This window comes from Rutidosis leptorrhynchoides, chromosome 8 (assembly GCF_046630445.1).
Source record: "Rutidosis leptorrhynchoides isolate AG116_Rl617_1_P2 chromosome 8, CSIRO_AGI_Rlap_v1, whole genome shotgun sequence".
Classification (NCBI taxonomy): Eukaryota; Viridiplantae; Streptophyta; class Magnoliopsida; order Asterales; family Asteraceae; genus Rutidosis; species Rutidosis leptorrhynchoides.
In genome coordinates this window covers 49,606,289-49,628,237 of record NC_092340.1, presented here as the reverse complement: position 1 = coordinate 49,628,237, position 21,949 = coordinate 49,606,289, and the positions used below count along the sequence as shown (strand labels likewise).

The 21,949-nt window shown below is 30.2% G+C and overlaps 3 protein-coding genes across 3 annotated transcripts; 1 reads left to right on the top strand and 2 right to left on the bottom strand.

The window, feature by feature from the left end:
- The first annotated feature begins 4,317 nt into the window (after positions 1–4,317).
- On the top strand, positions 4,318–6,836 carry LOC139861324 (uncharacterized). The gene is made up of 3 exons (XM_071849699.1): positions 4,318–4,796; positions 4,909–5,190; positions 5,722–6,836. Exons 1-3 carry the CDS (start codon positions 4,326–4,328, stop codon positions 5,812–5,814), a joined length of 846 nt encoding a protein of 281 aa, XP_071705800.1. The 5' UTR covers positions 4,318–4,325; the 3' UTR covers positions 5,815–6,836.
- LOC139861325 (germin-like protein 9-3) lies at positions 6,074–7,093 on the bottom strand. Its single transcript, XM_071849700.1, has one exon. It carries the CDS (start codon positions 6,826–6,828, stop codon positions 6,217–6,219), a length of 612 nt encoding a protein of 203 aa, XP_071705801.1. The 5' UTR covers positions 6,829–7,093; the 3' UTR covers positions 6,074–6,216.
- Positions 7,094–9,564: 2,471 nt separating this feature from the next.
- On the bottom strand, positions 9,565–10,182 carry LOC139862960 (germin-like protein 9-3). The gene has a single exon (XM_071851590.1). It carries the CDS (start codon positions 10,180–10,182, stop codon positions 9,565–9,567), a length of 618 nt encoding a protein of 205 aa, XP_071707691.1.
- Between the last annotated feature and the right edge of the window lie 11,767 nt (positions 10,183–21,949).

Below are 21,949 nucleotides of genomic sequence, written 5' to 3'. Positions count from 1 at the left end.
GTTCATAATCAAGGTTTCAAGTTCATCAAATGCATTTTGAGTTCCGGGAATCCAATTTACACATATGATATGCCGTTTTGAAGGTAATGAAGCATACATTACCACTAAACACTAACAATTACCATTTCATGGCATTTAAGCATCAAAAAGTTCATGTCAAGAACTATCAAACCCTAGTCAAACATCACAAAATCATTAATCGGGTTTTTGAAGTTTTCTAAATCAACCTATACATCAAAACGAAGCTAGTGATACTAGTAACACAATTAAAACATGAACTTTAACAATCTAACAACATTAACTCATCCAAAATCAAGGATTAAGCAAACCCATTTCAAAAACTCAAACTAGTTACTCAAAACAACAAATCGAGCAAGTAAATCATATATTCATGCTAGACACGAGCCATAGACACTAACTAACACCATTTCAAATCAAAAACACGAATTTAGAGAAATCTAGAGTTTTAGAAATGTTACCCTAACGAGATGAAGTTGGTATCAAATTGTAGAGGATGAAGAGAGGATCACGAATATGTAATTTGTTTTGAAGTTTGCTTCCCGATCCAGATTTAGATGATGATTTATGTTTGTGTTCTTGAGAGAAAAAAAAAGAAAGAAAGAAAAGAAAAAAAAAAGAAATGGATGAATGAGTGGGTGGAGGTGGTGAGTGGTTGACTAGTCAACTACTAGCCACCTCTTTGGTCAAGTGGCGGAACTAGTCCCTCAAGTTTCAGAGCGGGTGCGGGAATAAGCCAAACGAATATTTTTAAAACGCTCGAGTAAACGGGTGATGTCAAAATTAAATAGCGGGAATATAATGAACGTTACTCACGGAAACTATTAATTTAAATACGAAAGATTATGTTTTAAAAAAAAAAACGGTGTTAAAATTAAATTTAACGGAAAAACGCGGGATGTTACAATCACGACCTCCCAATAACAGAGCCTATAACCACGTTCTATTAGTTGAAAAAACTATTGAGTTTAGTCATAATCGGAGAGCATCATAACAGCATCGCATTAGACATTCATTATTTCAACATCGTAACTAACTACGGCATAACATACACTAAAAGATAACTACTCGCTAATCATGGCAACAATATCATATATCAATAGAATAATGAAAGACATTAAAGAAGATAGTATAAAAAGATAAGAGTACCGTAGATTAAACGAGCTCTGAAAATACAAAAGTGACAACTTCAGATTCCAGACCGCTTCCTAATACAATCTTCGACATTCACCTCTGGCTACTAAATTTCTTGCTCGGAGAAGAACGCCTCGAAAATATGACTTTTATAATGAGAGAAATGAAAGTGAAGTGTATTTGAAGTTTTGAAGTGTGTGTTGAAATGAGAAGCAAATGAGCCTATAAATGCTAAAATCTGGCCTGGGCAGGCCCGTGTACATTGCCCGTGTAAATGTGGGCAGGGCGTAGAAAGTGCCCATGGATTGAGCTAGGTTGCCCGTGTAGAGTGCTGGTGCTTGATCTTGGTCGTGGGAGATGCCTGTGTTTCTGGTCTTCATGGCAGCCCATTCTGGGTGTCTGGCAACCCGTGCTGGTTGTCTGGCAGCCCGTGCGACTGGTCTTGGGCGGCCCGTGCTTGCTGTTTCCGAGGTCGTAACTTGATTTCACCGTTTTCGCTCTAGATTCTTCGTTTTAAGTCCGTTTTTGCTGATTCTTTTTGCAATGCCCTTGTAATTACTTGATCTACCAAATAAAGTGAATAAACGCCATATTATTCAATAAATTCGATTAATTTATTGTATTTAGGGCTTGTTTTCGGTATAAAAACATGTCGGTTTTGCCGATATCAACATACATCATGTTCTTTCAGTTTAATTTTCTATCCTATGTGAGACACACAAATCATTTAGCTCCAACAATCACTTCCTTAATCAATTTGTCGGTGATAGAGGGAGGTTTTCTTAAGCTTATATACATACAATATGTTCTTTCAGTTTTCTATGTGAACACACAAATCGATTAGCTCCAACAAGTACTGCTTGAACTGCTTCTCCACATCTTTAATCCAGCTACAGCAACAATCGTGCTCATCCAATTATAAGCAAAGAATATAATACATAACTAGTTAAATGACCCGTGAATTCACAGGTATGTTCAAGAAATTTATTTAAAAAGATACATGCATAGTTACAATTATTGTTAAAGAGATGTGTGATATAATTATGTTGATATCGTTAGTCTTAGCAAATTTTTAATTTAAATTCAAAAGATAGATTGAAGATAAAATATATTATCATAGATGATCAAAGCTAAAACTCTGAATATAAATCTCTTTTTAATTTAATAAAACATTTACAGATGTAATGAATTCATTGTTCTTATATTATATCCGATTTTATTTTAATTAAAATTGAATAATAATTTAATTTAACTTTAATAAATGGAATGTATTAATGCTTTTAACATATATGAACATAGGTATGAATACTTCATTGTTCTGAAAGATTAATTTCTTTTTTGAATCATCTACCTAAGGAATAAACCATACTTCACAAAATTTTTGATAAAAATTTGAAAATATAACAATCGAAATGTCACGATTTAAAAAACCCCGTGTGAAGGTACAAACCATTATTTTAAGCTGAATATCAAACGAAGCAGATCAAATGACCAGAATATCTGAGCTGCGAAAATATGGAAAAATATGTGATACATAATGAATATGAAATATATAATGACAAATAAGATTTAAGGAATGAATTTAATTCTCGAGTTTATTTAACCGTATTTAGTTATTGCACCAATTTTTTGTTTATATTTCGTGAATTAGTTAAAAAAAAATTATGTTGATTATATTGACTTATTTAAATGGAAGATTAAAAAGAGAATAATTAAACTTTTAAATTAGGTAGAAGTTAGTTCTCTATTTTCTTTAAAAATTTAAAATTAATAGGTAATATATGACATCATCATAAGCCCTTATATCGCGACACATGTCAAGTCTCTTGTTTAAGATGACATCATCAAGTTAGTATTTTAATATATACTACTAGTGAAATGACCCGTGGAACCACGGATTTGTTTAAACGAAACAGTTTAATGATATGTTTTAGGTATTAAGTGAACGTAAATGCTAAAGTTATTTAGTTTAATGAACCGTGGAACTACAGAGTCCGACTAAGAAACTCGTCAGCTAAACATTTCATCAAACACCTAAAATGATATTAAACAATCCACATCCAATCATAAGAGATAATATTGATTGTCATTTTATTTTAAAAGTGTAAATTAAAATATAAATTTAGAATTTGTTTCCTTCTGCCTAGCTTTTATACCTTCTCGTACTCAATTCAAAATAATTAATTAAAACAATTCAAAATTATTTAATTTTAACAATTAAAGTAATTATTAATAAGATTTAATAATAATAATTAATTAATAAGATTTAATAATAATAATTAATTAATAATATTTAATTTTAATTCAAAATTATTTAAATTAATGACATCACCCACCGTACTTAGATTAAGATTTAATTTTAATTCAAAATTATTTAAATTAATGACATCACCCACCATACTTAGATTTTTTCTTTTTATTTTTGATTTTTACTTAACAAAGGAATTAATCTAATCATGACATCATCATTTTAGGATTTTAATAGAAACTATAGATTAGATTGTTATTTTTAACAAAACATAGTTACTTAAAATATACAATGATAAGAATACAAATACAAATACAACAACAACAACAACAACAACAACAACAACAACAACAACAAAACCCAATACCACATGTGTGGTGTTTGGGGGAAGTGAGATGTAGACAATCCTTCCCCTATCTTTGAATAAAGAGAAGTCATTTCTCCACCCAGAGTGATACACTCCAAGAAGTAGAGAAAGTCCTCCCTCTCTCTCTTCGACGGATAAATAGATTGCTTCCGAATAGACATTCGGTCAATAAGTAAGAAATTTTTTTTTAAAAAAATAGAATATAAAAAATAAAACATGACACGCCATGAAAATGGTAGAATCAAATTTTCATAAATTTTAAATCATGCACATTCAATTTAGACTCCAAGTGACAGTCAAATTGACGCTTGCTATAAACAGTTACTAAAAGTCTTTCTCCAAAAGTCTAGTAATGTATTGTTTCTTCGAAAAGTCTTTCTCCAGAAAGTCAACACTTCATACAAGTAATAGATCAATGACCGATTCAACACTTGCCATCTTGTAGTTTATAAATGTGCACCTTATCTCTAGCAAAACTCACAAAGAAGAATATCCCAAACCTTTCCTTTCACTCACACACACACACACACACACACACACACACAAAAAGAATATTCCATGAAAGAGCTTACCAAGATAGCCGAGGGTTACTACCGTGCAACTACAAACGAAGTTCGAAAATCGGCACTCGAATTCTTTAATGCAATGGACGACGACGGCGATGGGAAGATAGACAAAATGGAGTTCATAAAGTTCATGAGGGATCAAGGATATTATCAAATGAAAAATTCTTCATTTTTTAACCAGTTGGATCTTGATGGTAATGGTACTCTTGATTTTAATGAGGTAAGGACGCTTTACTACATAGTTAAAAGCGGAAGGCCGTTTTGTGATTTTTGTGACAAGTTCATCACCTCTACATACTTCAAATGTGTTGGGTGCTTGGAAGAAGATAAAGTTGGTCAATCATTTTATCAATGCCTTGATTGCTATCTCAACCCAAAATGTATTCATACTCACAAAGGTTTATGTCGCTTTCTAGACAATTATACGTTGCTTGAAGCCATGGGCAAGTCAAAATTAAGTGAGGTACATGAAAATATATATATGGTCATTTTGTGGTTTGTAAGATGTAACAGTTTTTTAATGCTACAAAGGTTTGTAAGATGTATTCATACTAAAAACTGGTGGTTTTTTGCAGGTGGAATCCTCCGCAACAAGGTCTAAACCATCTTCAGCGATTGATAAACTTCTCAATCCACGTGCATCGAGCCAGGTGGAATCCTCGACAACAAAGTCTAGACCATCTTCAGCCATTGATCAACTTTTGAATCAGCACCCGTCGAGTCCAGGTGCATCGAGCCGTCCTCCTCAAAATGTAGCTCCTACTGTAAACAACTATACAACTGTCCGTAACAATACAACTGTGTGTACCAATTATTATTCTTCACCTGCTGCATCAACTGCTATCGTCCCATATGGAGTGAGTACTAATTAATAGCAACTCCTATTCTATTGATATGTATAGCCTTTCCATGTTTCATTATTCTTAAGTATTACCTTTAAAATATGGTTGAAAACGAGGATAAAAAAAACTTGCGTTTTACTGCGTGGTGGTTTTAGTCGGTTAACTGAACGTTTAAAAAAAAGTCAACGGTCGGTTGTGGGGTGGTTTTGATCGGTTAATAGTCGGTTAGTTGAACGTTTAAAAAAACGGTTAACGGTCGGTCAATTAAATGTTTGAAAAATAAAAGAATGAAAAAGGAAAAAAAGAAATGGGAAAAACTTGGGAAAAAAATAAAAAATAATTTTTTTAAAAAAATCAAATAACCGATTTACCCTTGGGGATGTGCATAATTAAATTAAAATCACGATACTATGAATAGTAGAATGGGTCAATAGCCAATCAATTGTGAACAGTAGCATGGCTATGGCTGTTAGTGATATAAATAATAATAATATAAATATAAATGTTTAACTAGGCAATTATTTTTTTTTTTTTTTTTTTTTGCAGCAACAACGCCGGGTGTCAACCTTTGAATTGTTGAACAAAGCAGTCGCGGCTATCAACATTGGTACTGCTTTGTCTTCATGTTCCATCTTATGACAAGTTTTAGGAGTTTATGCACATTTAAGGTTTTTATACCTTCTTGTTAATTTCTCCACTGTACATTTTGATGTAAGTTTCCATTGATGAAGCCAGAAATGAATTTATCTAAAACATACATCAATACTCAATTATCCATTTCTGTATCTGTTATATATTTGAATAAACATCTATATCTTCAAATGTTAAGCAACAAAATGTTCTTACAATAATATTAGTATTGATCCAGCTTGATTGTATAGACGGGCTCGATTGGGTGGTTTAGTATTTAGGGAGATTTGGCATTAGCTAAACCCTAATGCCAACACTTATTTTCAAAATTAATAACAGTTATTTTCAAATTTCAAGTGACAATCTCTTCAAATGAAAGTAAACACTCAAGATTAAACATAAATCTTATCATCACTTGAACCCTGACTCGATCCTTTCGATAATGTCTGTACTAGTATTAAACGACTCAACCAAAATACCCTTGAAAATCGTACTATTAAAGACACTATTACCAATAGACTGCGTCCCTGCATTAGCGCTCCCAAAAGCCGAAATCGCCAAAGCTGGTTCAGTACTATTAGAGTTATACTGAAAATGAACAAGTCCTTTAGGGAACACAAACATATCTCCGGTTTCAAGTTTCTGAGTAAAAAGCTTGTTGGTGGTGTCAACGAATCCAACTTGTAACGAGCCCGAGGTCACAAACAAAAGCTCGGAAGCGCGTGGGTGGATGTGAAGTGGGTTAAGTGAACCTGCGGGGAACTCAAGAACCGCACACGAAACGCTTTGGCCGAGTAGACCCGGGAACTCGTTTAGGGTGGCTTTTATAATTGTGAAGTTTGTTGGGTAGGTTGCGTTAACAATTGAGCGCAGCCCTGTGTATGTGAAATAGTTCGCGTCGGTTACAGTTGAGTTTGGTGGTGGAACAAAGTCAGTTAGGATATCGGGGTCGCTCGACACTGCTAGTTTGATCAAAGTAAATGAAACCAATGCAATAAACATAAAGATTTTAATGGATGCCATTGCTAGTTTTTGAGGTGTGAGAAGTTTGATAAAGGAGTTTTTTATTTATAGTTATCAGAATATAAGGGCTTCTTAGCTGGTGTTCCTAAGAAACATCGATAAGGCTCGTTGTTGTAGTGATCGTTTTATGAGCATATACTTGTGTACGCGATTTGGATGCTGTATATTGATCTGAGATTACTAGGAGATCGACAACTGTGATTCTCGTCTCATTGTGTTTGTCACCTCGCTGATTTTGTCATGTTTTTTGTGTCCTTATAGTTTTTACAGCAAATACTTGGATAGACCGCATACATCTGAGCAAAACATACTTTTCAATTCATAGCCTGAACAGTAAAACCTTATATGAAATAAACGATCGAGCGGTTGTTTTGTAGAAAAATAAACCCTGTAAAAAATCACAGCCTTCATTGCTATATGCCTATATGTGATAATTAATCACATCCTGCCTTTTTTTTTTTTTTCACTAAATGAGGAATTAAACTTCAATATCTTTTTAAGTCATGAATTTAAATTTAACCCAACACCCATATTCTTGAGCAAGTTCATGGTTTCATTGGTTGTATATTGATCCCATCAACAATGTAAGCGGATGATGTTTTTTTTGTTCAAGTTGCCCTGGGAGGGGGATTAATGTACCTTTTATGTACGTGAGCAAACCAGGTTATCGAGTGACCGTTTTCTACCCTTTCTGATGTAGAATCGTATTTTGTCACCAACGGCCCAACAATGTTAAATGCTTATTGACTTTGGCCCCAAAATAATATCACATGAATTTGTGAAGAATAATATGAATCATGTTTATGGGTTTGGAAATTTCTTATCCATCAAGGAAAGACACGAGAATATATGTAGAAGAGGTGTTGGATGAATACTAAAATTCTAGTTGGTATCTTTTTATTTTTTATGTTTATCTCGTATTTATTTCTTTCCATATTTATTTTATATTATCATCTAGTCATAAATAATATATATGTGGACGATGGATTTAGTTTTCTTAGAGTTGATTATTATTTTGAAGTTAAATAAAATTAAACCGTATAGGTTTGTTTTTCTCAACCGAGAAGGTTGTTTACAGTAGAACCGAGAAGGTTTTGCTATTTATCCTTTCTATTGTTTAGCGACGATCCTTAAACTACATTATGTGGTATCAGATTTCAGGCATGGCTAAACAAGAACAGGGTGGTCAGTATTACATGGGAACGAGTCATAGATTCGCCGAGAGAGGCAGTGATTGTGAACCTCTTGATGCTGAAATTAAGCATTTGCAACGAAGGATAGCGGAATTAGAGTTGGGCCGACATCATAAATATGATGAAAGCTATGCTTCGGATCAAACAAGGAACCAATGGGAAAGTATGAATTCATTCGCTGATGCGCCGAGTAGATTCAAACGGGACCATCATGATGATCCCTTACGGACCATTGGTATAAAGGTTGAACAAATTTTTAATCTAGAATACGTTCCTGAACCTAATGCAGATGAATATTCCGAACCCATCTATGATACGGATGGTGAGGATGAAGAAATCTATGATACAAATAGTGAAAAGGATATTGAAGTGGAAGTGGAGACAAAAAACATGGGTGTCTTGGTTGGGCCATATGTTCGTAGCGAGATGACAACTAAAAAGAAAACAAATTTTCTGAACTTTATTAATGTTGATGATGTAATTGAGATGGTGATTGTTCATGCTAAACAGTCGCTAATTTCTGTCATTGATGTCGTAGGCTCGAGGACGAGCCTTTTCGAAGAAGGAAAGAATGATGTAGAATCGTATTTTGTCACCAACGGCCCAACAATGTTGAATGCTTATTTACTGGTTGCTGACTTGGGCCCCAAAATAATATCACATGAATTTATAAAGAATAATATGGATCATGTTTATGGGTTTGGAAATTTCTTATCCATCAAGGAAAGACACGAGAATATATGTAGAAGAGGTGTTGGATGAATACTAAAATTCTAGTTGCTATCTTTTTATTTTTTATGTTTATCTCGTATTTATTTCTTTCCATATATATTTTATATTATCATCTAGTCATAAATAATATATATAGGGACGATGGATTTAGTTTTCTTAGAGTTGATTATTATTTTGAAGTTAAATAAAATTAAACCGTATAGGTTGTTTTTCTCAAACGAGAAGGTTATTTACGGTAGAACCGAGAAGGTTTTGCTATTTATCCTTTCTATTGTTTAGCCACGATCCTTAAACTACCTGATCACCCAAAAATATTTCGAGCCCGTCAAGAGTGTCTTTTGTTGAAAAATGTTAAATGTCAATCTAGTGCAGTGAAAGGAGCACTTTTACTACTCTGCCCTTTAAAGTGCTATTTTGCTGTATTTTGTTCATTAAACATTCATGTTCATGCTAGAGTTAAAACTTAAAAAGTGAAAGTATGTATACTGTATAGTATCATCGACAATAAAGCTCGTTAACAATCAAGCTCGTAACCATCGCCATTAACCGCCACCAGGACCATCGTAACCTGATAACGTGATAAGTTTTCGTTAATGAGTCTATGGCAGCAACCATATATGGTGATGTTTATGCCTAAAGTATTTGCAAGAAACAGTAATATGAAGAAACCAAATATAAAAAATAAAATACAACCAAAACAAGTCTATAAAAATTCAAAGCGAAATTTATTTGTCAATTCATGAATTACATTATGGTTTATTCAGAAACATAAGCACAAAGTGCACAAATTCTCGAACAATCAGACCTAAAACTAGCTAGAAAAACCAGCTTTGATCTTCTGAATGGTAGCAACATCAGTTTTAAACGATAACGCTAAGATCTGATCATCAATCGTAGTGTTAAAAACTGTAGCAGGAACCGAAACCGTCCCAGCACTTGCACTACCAAATGCCGAAAGAGCCACAACCGGGTTCTTAGCATCATTATTAAACTGGAAGTGAACTAGTCCTTTTGGGAATACAAAAACATCACCTTGTAGCAATGTTTGTGTAAACAGTTTATTAGTAGTATCAACGAACCCGACCTCTAAAGAGCCCGAAAGAACAAACAAAAGTTCTGAAGCCCGCGGATGGGTGTGGGGCGGGTTGACGGTTCCGTTAGGGAACTGAAGGACCGCGTATGAAACACTTTGCCCGTTAAGAGCTGGGAATTCAGCCATTGATGCTTTTGTTACCTTAAAAGTTGTCGGAAATGGTGCCCCCACAAGAGATCTCATTCCGGTGAACGTGAAAAAGTTTCCGTCGATAGGGCCTTGAAAGTTAGGTGGCTCGATAAAGTCGGTTAGAATATCGGGGTCTCCAGCCATTGATAGGTTTGCCATGGCACATATAAGTGCTAGTATGATGAACATTTTAGAGTTTAATGCCATCTTAGAAAATTTTGAGATTTTTTCTTCTTCTGAGGAACAGCAAATACACACTTTATTTCTGTTAGGCCAGAAGCCTTTGATTGAAAAGTTTGAGACTTGTGTGCTTGTTGTTGAAATTCAAACAAATTTGTGTGTTATATATAGAGTGATCAGACCTTGTTAGAAGTAAACAAAAAAGGATAATTTATTAATTATTTAAATTTACATTTGTCTGGTAATATCATAAGAATGAACGAATAAATTGTGGACTGTTGAATATATATACATGTTAACAAAATACCGTTAAGAACAACACTTTTTCAGTTTGTTATTACCACTTGCTTTTGTAAACCTTAAGGGGGTAACATTTTGTGCAGACTAATGATTAGTTTGTGACAAAATACTTAAAACAATTTTTATAAAAACCAATCACCCCTTTTTTTTTACCCACCTATAATACTAGCACGGATATTTACACCACGAAATGTCCTAAGCAAGACTCAAATCCTCAACCTCAAGGTTGTAAGGGTGATCTCGATACCGCTAAGCCATTGGCTCTTTGGTATCAATCACCCTTTATTAACAATTTTGTGTGCCATTTTGCATATCCCTGCTAAATAAGAACAAAAACAAAAGGTCTTTGTTTAGTTAACAATAACTAAGGTCTTTAAATTCAGGATCTGAAATAAAGATAGCAATATTGACCCAATTGATTCAGAGCAAGTCAATTTGGTTTTCCAAATTCTCTGACTGGTGTGACTGTAGAGGTTTCGAATCCTGAGTGAGTGGTTGTCCTGAGATTAGTCGTTTGGTAAAATGGATCAGGTACCCATGTTAGTCCATCAAAAATGTGTTCCACAAAATCTATTTTTTGTAATCTTATTTAAATTATATTACTTAGCCAACCAGCCCGCCCCACCCGTTTTGCTACCTATAATAATTTTGGACACTCTTGAGTAAGTTCTAACAACAAAAATCTAAAAAGTATCTGAGATGATATATAAATAGTCCAAATGACAAACAAACAAACAAACACTGTATTGTATTGATCAAACCGAATAACAATTGGGTGTAGCATGAACACTAAATGCCATTAGCAATGAACTATGTATATTCAAGTATGAGCTATGTAGCAGACTGTAACCATTCAATACTTTCAACTCAATTTATTCTACTTGAGTTAAGAGCTTCTGCAGTCGGTTAGAGCATATCCATCTCGGTCTACAGATGTCCCCTTATTCATTATGGTTTTTTGATGAACAAATTAAAACGGTTAATAGTACAAGAACCAACGTATCACGCTCTAAGTTTAAAAAGGGTGATAATCCATACACAACTATTATTTAGCCATGCAACACCAAATGTATTCTAAAGCACTGTATTGTACAACATTTTAAACCGCATTTGGTGGTGTGTGACTGAAAATAGTAGTGTGTAACAAAAGCACCATTGGAGTAGGAACGAAGGTTATTGCACAGCCAATTGATTCTGGTAGTAAGGAAGGTGAATTGAAGGTGAATTCGGCGAATGTCGAAGGTATCAAATCTCCTGGTACTGTAAGTCCGAATAATTCTGTGAATGATGTGTTTATGCATAGTGTTTGTGACGAACCGGAAATTTTCGACTAAATTTAAACTTGATCTTCACATGAATTCGACACGATAAGCAAAGTCTTTAAAGTTGAGTCTCAAAAATGTTGAACAGTTTACATAGATTCATTTATACCTTTGACTATTCCCGACGATTCGCGAACCATTGTTGTAAATAAAAATAAATGTAAATATATATATATATATATATATATATATATATATATATATATATATATAATTGAAAGTAATAAAATATAATTTAAACAATAAAATCAAATATGTAAAATAAGGTACAAAATAATTATGTGCAATTTAAGTGTAATCTATATACATATGACTTCTATAATTAATATTGTAAGTATGTTATAATACGTATAAATATATAAATATTAAAATATGTTATATAAATATTAAAAAGGACTTATGTACTTTTAATAAATTAACTATAATACAAATTTAAATAAAGTGTTATATAAATGTTACTATTATTATCTATATTTTTATTATTAATATTATTAATTGTATTAGTAATAATAATAATATTATAATATATATATATATATATATATATATATATATATATATATATATATATATATATATATATATATATATACAAAAATTGAAACATTTAACTTGTTATTATTAGTATTATCATTAAGAATCATTTTTTTTATATATTATCATTATAAAAATAATACAATTTAATAATATCATTATTTATAATATCATTATAAACATTATTATAACTAATAGTACTATATTATTATCTTAAATATTATTATTAAGATAATTATTAAAATTTTGTATTAATATAATATTATTAATAATATTTCAGTAGTATTATTATTTAAAATTATTATTAATATTATTTATTTATAAAAACCATATATACAAAGACTAGGAATCAAAATCTGTTTCATGTAATTGTCGCACTATTTTTGCTTTTTAGAATTCGTACCAATCACTAATTCAATCAACAGAACACTCCAAGATTCGGTTAGCATTCACGATCAAACTTTATATTTTTATTATTTTTTTATTCTGCTTCCTGTATAATTCTTGTCGACTACAATGTGTATAGTAATCGACTAAATTTAGTTGATAAGTAACCCATTCGACCTAACACTGCCTATATCAATTACACAATACAATTAACAGCTTTTAATTATTGAATTTAAGCAGAAAAATACCAAGAACACGTCGACTACCTCTGTTCTTGAAACTTTTTTCCCAAATCTCGAATTCAACTGAATTTTAAAAATCTAATAATGTGGATTTGTTAGAAATCCATCATTTAAACTATCTGGAAGGTTTCAATCGCCAATTTTTAGTATCGAGTCCTAATTCTCAAGTCAAATTAAATTTTTCAAAAAGTCAAAGTATTGTTCTTCGCGAAATTCATTCTTGTTTCAATGTTTCAGATGAAATTGACAATTGAGAATGTTTTTGGGAGTGATTTGAAACACAATTCGTGTTGTGAACTTTGTCTAAAACACTCTTAATTTCAAAAATCAAATATGAGATTATAAACGTATTTACAGGTCTTTTTTTTTTTTTTTTTTTGTTATCTGTTAATACCAACTATAATTACAGGTCATTTAGGTATCTAATTTACAACATAATTCAAGCCTGGTATTAATCACTATGATTAGTATTTAAACCTTGGTCGTCTGATTTCTGGAAGAAGAAGAAGATAATTAAATATGGGTTAAATGAAATAATAAAGGAATAAAAACAGATAATTAGATTAGCTCAGTTGGTTTGGGGTGGTGACGGGTATGCAATGGATTCAGGTTTGAGTCTGGTAGCTGCCTTTTTTTTTTTTGAAGAAGCTTTATGAGGTAGTTTAATATCTTTATTATTATTATTATTATTATTATTATTATTATTATTATTATTATTATTATTATTATTATTATTATTATCATCATCATTATTATTATTATTATTAAGTAGTAGTTATCATTTATCATTATTATTATGATTATGAATATTGTTAATATAATTATTATTATTAAAATCTTAGTAATTATACTTATTACTAATATTGTTATTGTTAGCATTATTATCAAAATTAGGTATTATTTAGTATTATTGTTATTATTATTATTATTATTATTATTATTATTAATGATTAGTATTACGGTATTATTAATTATTATCAATATCATTATTTATAATATGATTATTAAAAAATTAGTATCATTTAATAAATATTAGAATTATTATGAGTAACATAGGTATTATTATTAATATTATCATTAATAGGATCATTAATACTATTTTCATTATTATTAATACTAGTATTATAATTATTACTATTTTAATCACTATTAATATTATTCTAGTATTATTATAATTACTATTTTAACAAACAAATGAAATATATATATATATATATATATATATATATATATATATATATATATATATATATATATATATATATATATATATATATATATATATATATATATAATATTTAATACATATAACATAACAAAAATTATATTTTTATTTATAAAATGAATATATCGTAATAATGAAATATATAAGTTATTAATATAAAAGTTATATCACTAATAATAATAATTGTTCGACTACAAGTATATGTATTAATATATATATATATATATATATATATATATATATATATATATATATATATATATATATATATAGGTTCGTGAATCCGAGGCCAACCCTGCATTGTTCAATGTCATCGTATGTATTTTTACTACAAAATAAATTATAGTGAGTTTTTTAAATGTTTTTACAATATATTTTTGGGACTGAGAATACATGCGCAACTTTTATAAATGTTTGACGAAATAGACACAAGTACTTAAAAATATTCTACGAATGAGTTATGAGTACACCGGATATCACTCCTTATAGCCTGGTAATCTGAGAATTTGGGAACCGAGCCCCAAATTGACGCGAATCCTAAAGATAGATCTATGGGCACTAACAAGCCCCAGTCAGAGAATTTGAACTGCTTTAGTACTTCGAAATAGATATACAACCGCCAGCTTCAAAATATATGATCTGTTTGTGAGGTGTACACAACCATCATATTTAAAAGAGTGTCCTGTTTGTATGCTTTTTGCATGACCGTGCGGAATGCCGGTATGCGGGGGATATTCTAGATGCATTTTGTTAAGGTCGATTACCAGGTGTTTGTAGTTTGTATGAATGACTTTTATACACAGATTATGTGTATTAGTTTTTGTGCACGAGATATGTGTACAATTATTAAAAATCGCGAGGCAACCTACGGGGGGAGAAAAGGATACGAACCTACTCTGCTAAGCATTATGAAATATGGTTTCGTACACGAGATAGGTGTACTGTATTTAAATCTTGTGGTCTATCAAAATGATGAATTTTATTGTTTACGATAAACCTTTGAACTCACTAACTTTTTGATTGACACTTGAAAGCATGTTTATTCTCAGGTATGAAAGAAATCTTCTGCTGTGCATTTGCTCATTTTAGAGATATTACTTGGAGTCATTCATGCCATATTTCAAAAGACATTGCATTCGAGTCGTTGAGTTCATCAAGATTATTATTAAGTCAATTATAGTTGGATATATTATGAAATGGTATGCATGCCGTCAACTTTCGATGTGAAGAAAGTTTTTTCAAAAACGAATGCAATGTTTGTAAAATGTATCATATAGAGGTCAGGTACCTCGCGATGTAACCAAATGTAATGTATTCGTCCAGATGGATTAGGACGGGTCATGAAAGTTGGTATCAGAGCGGTGGTCGTAGCGAACCAGGTCTTGCATTAGTGTATCTAACTAGTAGTTGTTAGGATACATTAATGAGTCTGGACTTCGGCCTAGTAGTTATTAGGATACATTAAAAAGTCTGGACTTGAACCTGGTTTGCATGTCAAAAAGTTTTGCTTATCATTTTCTTGTCGAAAATTACATGCTTATCATTCTTAGTCTAGACACATCTTACAGCATTGATTGCATAAATAGTGTATAGAAAAAATTCATATCTTAGCGTATCTGTTACTGTAAACCTTGCCTGACATATTCTGTAAATCCCTCCATAATCTACGGGATCTCCTGTACCATATATAAGATATTCTATATAATCAGAATATCATTCGATATCTGAAAATTATTTCATATCAAAAACCCTTTATCTAACCTTACAATATGGAACTCGCAACCAGCTCAAGCTCCTCGGCTTCCGACAGTTATTCCAATATGGATTTCCACTCGAGCTCCGAAAACAGTGTAACCGGAATGGATCAACCAATTAGTCATCAACTATTCTGGATGAATTAGGGATGTGTTCGTAGTCGACTTAATCAATGGAGGAAAGAAGAAGGTGATCCTTTCCACCAACCGAATTCACCCCTTAGCGAGGAACCTGAAGCACTTACCGGCGAACCTGTTCGTAATACCATTTTCTCTCTCATTTCCAGAGTATCTCGTCACGATCACATAGTATCTCGAATTCTAGATCTTATTCATCCGCTCATCCGAACCGATAATCATACCGGTGTAATAGAAGAAGTCAACGAGCTTCGCGCTCGAATAATGACTCTGGAGAATATGGTGCAATATCTACGAGCATCAGCAGCATAACCAGTACCACCATCCATAACAACCACATACGCACCGCAAACCTCAATTTCATAATCAGTCCCACGAACATCAACATCATACGCACCATAGATACCAAGGAGTAACAACAACAATGAACGATGAAGTATTGATCCATACCTTCATTGAAGAAATATTCTGCGAAGAATATGTGGTTTCTAAAAGTTTTAGAGATTATTTATTCTAGCTCAAATCGAAAAGCAAATGAGATTAATATCATATTGACTCATTAAATCCATGATTACATCTGAAGAAAAAATATATGTATATATGTTTTCATAAAGATTGTAATTAAAAATTCTTTTGTACAAAATGTTAATGATGAAAATATTTTAACGGGTAGGTAATACCCGAGGAATATTTAGATTTCACATTAATAAGTTACACTATATATTCTTCGAATCTGATTCAACAGTCATTTACTATCCTACTTACATCCACATATATACGTATTCGTTCACCACAGAATAACCATTTTTATTCAATTTCATATTTGGATTTTTACTTATCAGAATCCAACAAGTGGCATAATGAAGAAAACATTGGACAAAATAAAACTTGTTAGAAACAAACAAATTAACTATGAGAAATTTTGTTAAGAATCCACGCTAACAAAATCCTAGCTAACTGTTCCTAGCTAACTGTTAATTCCTTATTACATTTTATTTATCGCAATTTTAATTCTCGCAATTTTATTTATCGTCCTTTAATTTCTGTTATTTATTTTACGCACCTTATTTATCGTCATTTAAATACTGTTATTTACGCATTTTAAATATCGGGACACGTATACAAGGTTTTGACATATCATATCGACGCATCTACATATATTATTTGGAATAACCATAGACACTCTATATGCAGTAATGCTTGAGTTAGCTATACAGGGTTGAGGTTGATTCTAAAATAATATATATACCTTGAGTTGTGATCGAGTCTGAGACATGTATACAATAGGTCACGATACGTATTAATTAATTCGAATATTATATATGAATTATTAAATTACTAACTGTGGACTACCAACATTGGACAATTAAAGATGAATTAAAATATTGATTATAACATATGAAACTAAACAATTCTTCAAGTTCGCCACTTGATTTCATCTTAAACCTCATTTGTATCTTGACGATTACAATCTGCTTTCAAATCTTGCATGATTCTTGAAAACATCTCAATCGGGAGAATGAACCAACCGCACTTCATCTACGGAAGAAAAGATTGATGCATATAGTTATGCACCTGAAAATAATTGGAAACTGAGTAAACATTAACACGTATATGTGCTAACTCCTTTGGCATTGTTATTACCGAAAGTAACATTGCAATTCTTTTTCAAATTAGCCAATTTTATCACAGCTCCAGCAAGTCAACTTCGACCTTTCGTTCAAAACAACCCTATTATAACCTTGATATATACGTTGTCTTTTCGCCTTCGTTACCGGGGAATCTTTTATATTCCACCACATCAGCAGTAAACTTTTAAATAACTTTTTCGATCTTTGACTTTCCGAAAAATCATTACATTTATCGGAAACCTATTCATATACTCATCCACATCTTATAACGTCAATTTCCACATCAATTACTGGGAATCAGCAATCAGTATTTCGAATCTCACAGCATGTCTACATCAACAGTTATATGTATACATATAACCTTTATCTCTTAGAATTATGACCTTCCATTTTGAAATTCTGAAAAGCACCCAGTCTGTGAATCAATACTCTGAATTTTGAAAGAAAAAAAAAGCTGAATGAAGCAACAAAAACTGTAAACGACTTTAACAGTCAGAAGTTTGATGATAAAGAATAATGTGTTGGCAAAGCTCAGAAAAAGAGAAGGTTTGGAATTGGAAAACGAATTGAGCAAACCATGAAGGAGGCTGTGGACAAATCACAAAGACTAAACCTGCCTTCAAAGAATCCAAATGATTCAGTATCTGCTGAAGTCATTAACGAATACCTTGCTCCTGACTCTTCACCTTTACGGACAAAACTTCCTCCTCATTCTTGAAATCAGAAATTCTAAGATATCATCGTATCTTTCATTATAAATATCCTCGATATTTCTGAAGATATTTTCATAACTATTCTTATCTGAAATCATTTATCCCTTATCTGTATACATCATAGAGAAAACTGTTAGTTTCTATATTCTATAAAACTTCGAGTTTAAATTATGAATGTTTTTGAAGTAATGTTGGTAACTGAAGCATGAGTTAGTATAATATAATGACACTTGATCAACGTGATTATATTATAGTAAGTCATGTTGAGTTTCTAATGAAATATGATGATTCACAGACTATAACATCATCACGTGCCATGTTATACGACTCTTACATTCTATTTAATCTATAAACACATCAAGAACATATTTTCTTAATAGTTCTATCTTTTCTCTTGAATTCTGGTAATTTAACCAATCAAGATCGTGCTATTACAATTTATATCTCAGAACATTAACCATGATCATTCGAAACTCCATACCTATGAATTCTGGACTATAACTTGCTGTACTTAAAATCAAGGAAAGAAAAATATAGAAGTGATGAAGATAATGCAATGGTAGAGGTAAATTTAAATGGATGTATCCAACAGAGCAATCGAGGCAGATGACCGCATTTAATTAAAGAGGATTCTAATCTCCTTAATTACCAGAGAACCAAATCTTATTACAAAGATTTCCTCTAAATCCCTTTAAATCCGGAAATCAACCGTGACTACGTCACCGGTTAAGTCAAACCTGCATTTAATTAACGCACTCTTTTGCGATAGCTTCACTCATAATCTTCACATAAATGAATTGTTTTATCCATACTACTCACTGATGATAAAAACTCTAAATCCTAGCTCGTATGCGTCATGAAAACATATTTATTGTCATCCATGACCATCCCAATCAAATTTCGGGACGAAATTTCTTTAACGGGTAGGTACTGTGACGACCCGGAAATTTTCAACCAAATTTAAACTTGATCTTCACATGAATTCGACACAATAAGCAAAGTCTGTAAAGTTGAGTCTCAAAAATGTTGAACAGTTTACATAGATTCATTTATACCTTTGACTATTCCCGACGATTCGCGAACCATTGTTGTAAATAAAAATAAATGTAAATATATATATAGATAATAATTGAAAGTAATAAAATATAATTTAAACAATAAAATCAAATATGTAAAATAAGGTACAAAATAATTATGTGCAATTTAAATGTAATCTATATACATATGACTTCTATAATTAATATTGTAAGTATGTTATAATATGTATAAATATATAAATATTAAAATATGTTATATAAATATTAAAAAGGACTTATGTACTTTTAATAAATTAACTATAATACAAATTTAAATAAAGTGTTATATAAATGTTACTATTATTATCTCTATTTTTATTATTAATATTATTAATTGTATTAGTAATATTATTATAATATATATATATATATATATATATATATATATATATATATATATATATATATATATATATATATATATATATATATATATATACAAAAATTGAAACATTGAACTTGTTATTATTATTATTATCATTAAGAATCATTTTTTTATATATATTATCATTATAAAAATAATACAATTTAATAATATCATTATTTATAATATCATTATAAACATTATTATAACTATTAGTACTATATTATTATCCTAAATATTATTATTAAGATAATTATTAAAATTCTGTATTAATATAATATTATTAATAATATTTCAGTAGTATTATTATTTAAAATTATTATTAATATTATTTATTTATAAAAACCATATATACAAAGACTAGGAATCAAAATTTGTTTCCTGTAATTGTCGCACTATTTTTGCTTTTTAGAATTCGTACCAATCACTAATTCAATCAACTGAACACTCCAAGATTCAGTTAGTATTCACGATCAAACTTTATATTTTTATTAATTTTTTTATTCTGCTTCCTGTATAATTCTTGTCGATTACAATGTGTATAGTAATCGACTAAATTCAGTTGATAAGTAACCCATTCGACCTAACACTACCTATATCAATTACACAATACAATTAACAGCTTTTGATTATTGAATTTAGGCAGAAAAATACCAAGAACACGTCGACTACCTCTGTTCTTGAAACTTTTTTCCCAAATCTCAAATTCAACTGAATTTTAAAAATCTAATAATGTGGATTTGTTAGAAATCCATCATTTAAACTATCTGGAAGGTTTCATTCGCCAATTTTTAGTATCGAGTCCTAATTCTCAAGTCAAATTAAATTTTTCAAAAAGTCAAAGTTTGTTCTTCGTGAAATTCGTTCTTGTTTCAATGTTTCAGATGAAATTGACAATTGAGAAAGTTTTTGGGAGTGATTTGAAACACAATTCGTGTTGTGAACTTTGTCTAAAACACTCTTAATTTTGAAAATCAAATATGAGATTATAAACGTATTTACAGGTCTGTTTTTTTTTTTTTTTTTGTTATCTGTTAATACCAACTATAATTACAGGTCATTTAGGTATCTAATTTACAACATAATTCAAGCCTGGTATTAATCACTATGATTAGTATTTAAACCTTGGTCGTCTGGTTTCTGGAAGAAGAAGAAGAAGAGAATTAAATATGGGTTAAATGAATTAATAAAGGAATAAAAACAGATAATTAGATTAGCTCAGTTGGTTTGGGGTGGTGACGGGTATGCAATGGATTCAGGTTCGAGTCTGGTAGCTGCCATTTTTTTTTAAGAAGCTTTATGAGGTAGTTTAATATCTTTATTATTATTATTATTATTATTATTATTATTATTATTATTATTATTATTATTATTATTATTATTATTATTATTATTATTATTATTATTATCATCATCATCATCATCATCATCATCATCATCATCATCATCATCATTATTATTATTATTATTATTATTATTATTATTATTATTATTATTATTATTATTAAGTAGTAGTAATCATTTATCATTATTATTATGATTATGAATATTGTTAATATAATTATTATTATTAAAATCTTAGTAATTATACTTATTACTAATATTGTTATTGTTAGCATTATTATCAAAATCAAGTATTATTTAGTATTATTGTTATTATTATTATTATTATTAATGATTAGTATTACGGTATTATTAATTATTATCCATATCATTATTTATAATATGATTATTAAAAATTAGTATCATTTAATAAATATTAGAATTATTATGAGTAACATAGGTATTATTATTAATATTATCATTAATAGGATCATTAATACTATTATCATTATTATTAATACTCGTATTATAATTATTACTATTTTAATCACTATTAATATTATTCTAGTATTGTTGTAATTACTATTTTAACAAACAAATGATATATATATATATATATATATATATATATATATATATATATATATATAAAAGATATTTAATACATATAAAATAACAAAAATTATATTTTTATTTATAAAATGAATATATAGTAATAATGAAATATATAAGTTATTAATATAAAAGTTATATCACTAATAATAATAATTGTTCGACTACAAGTA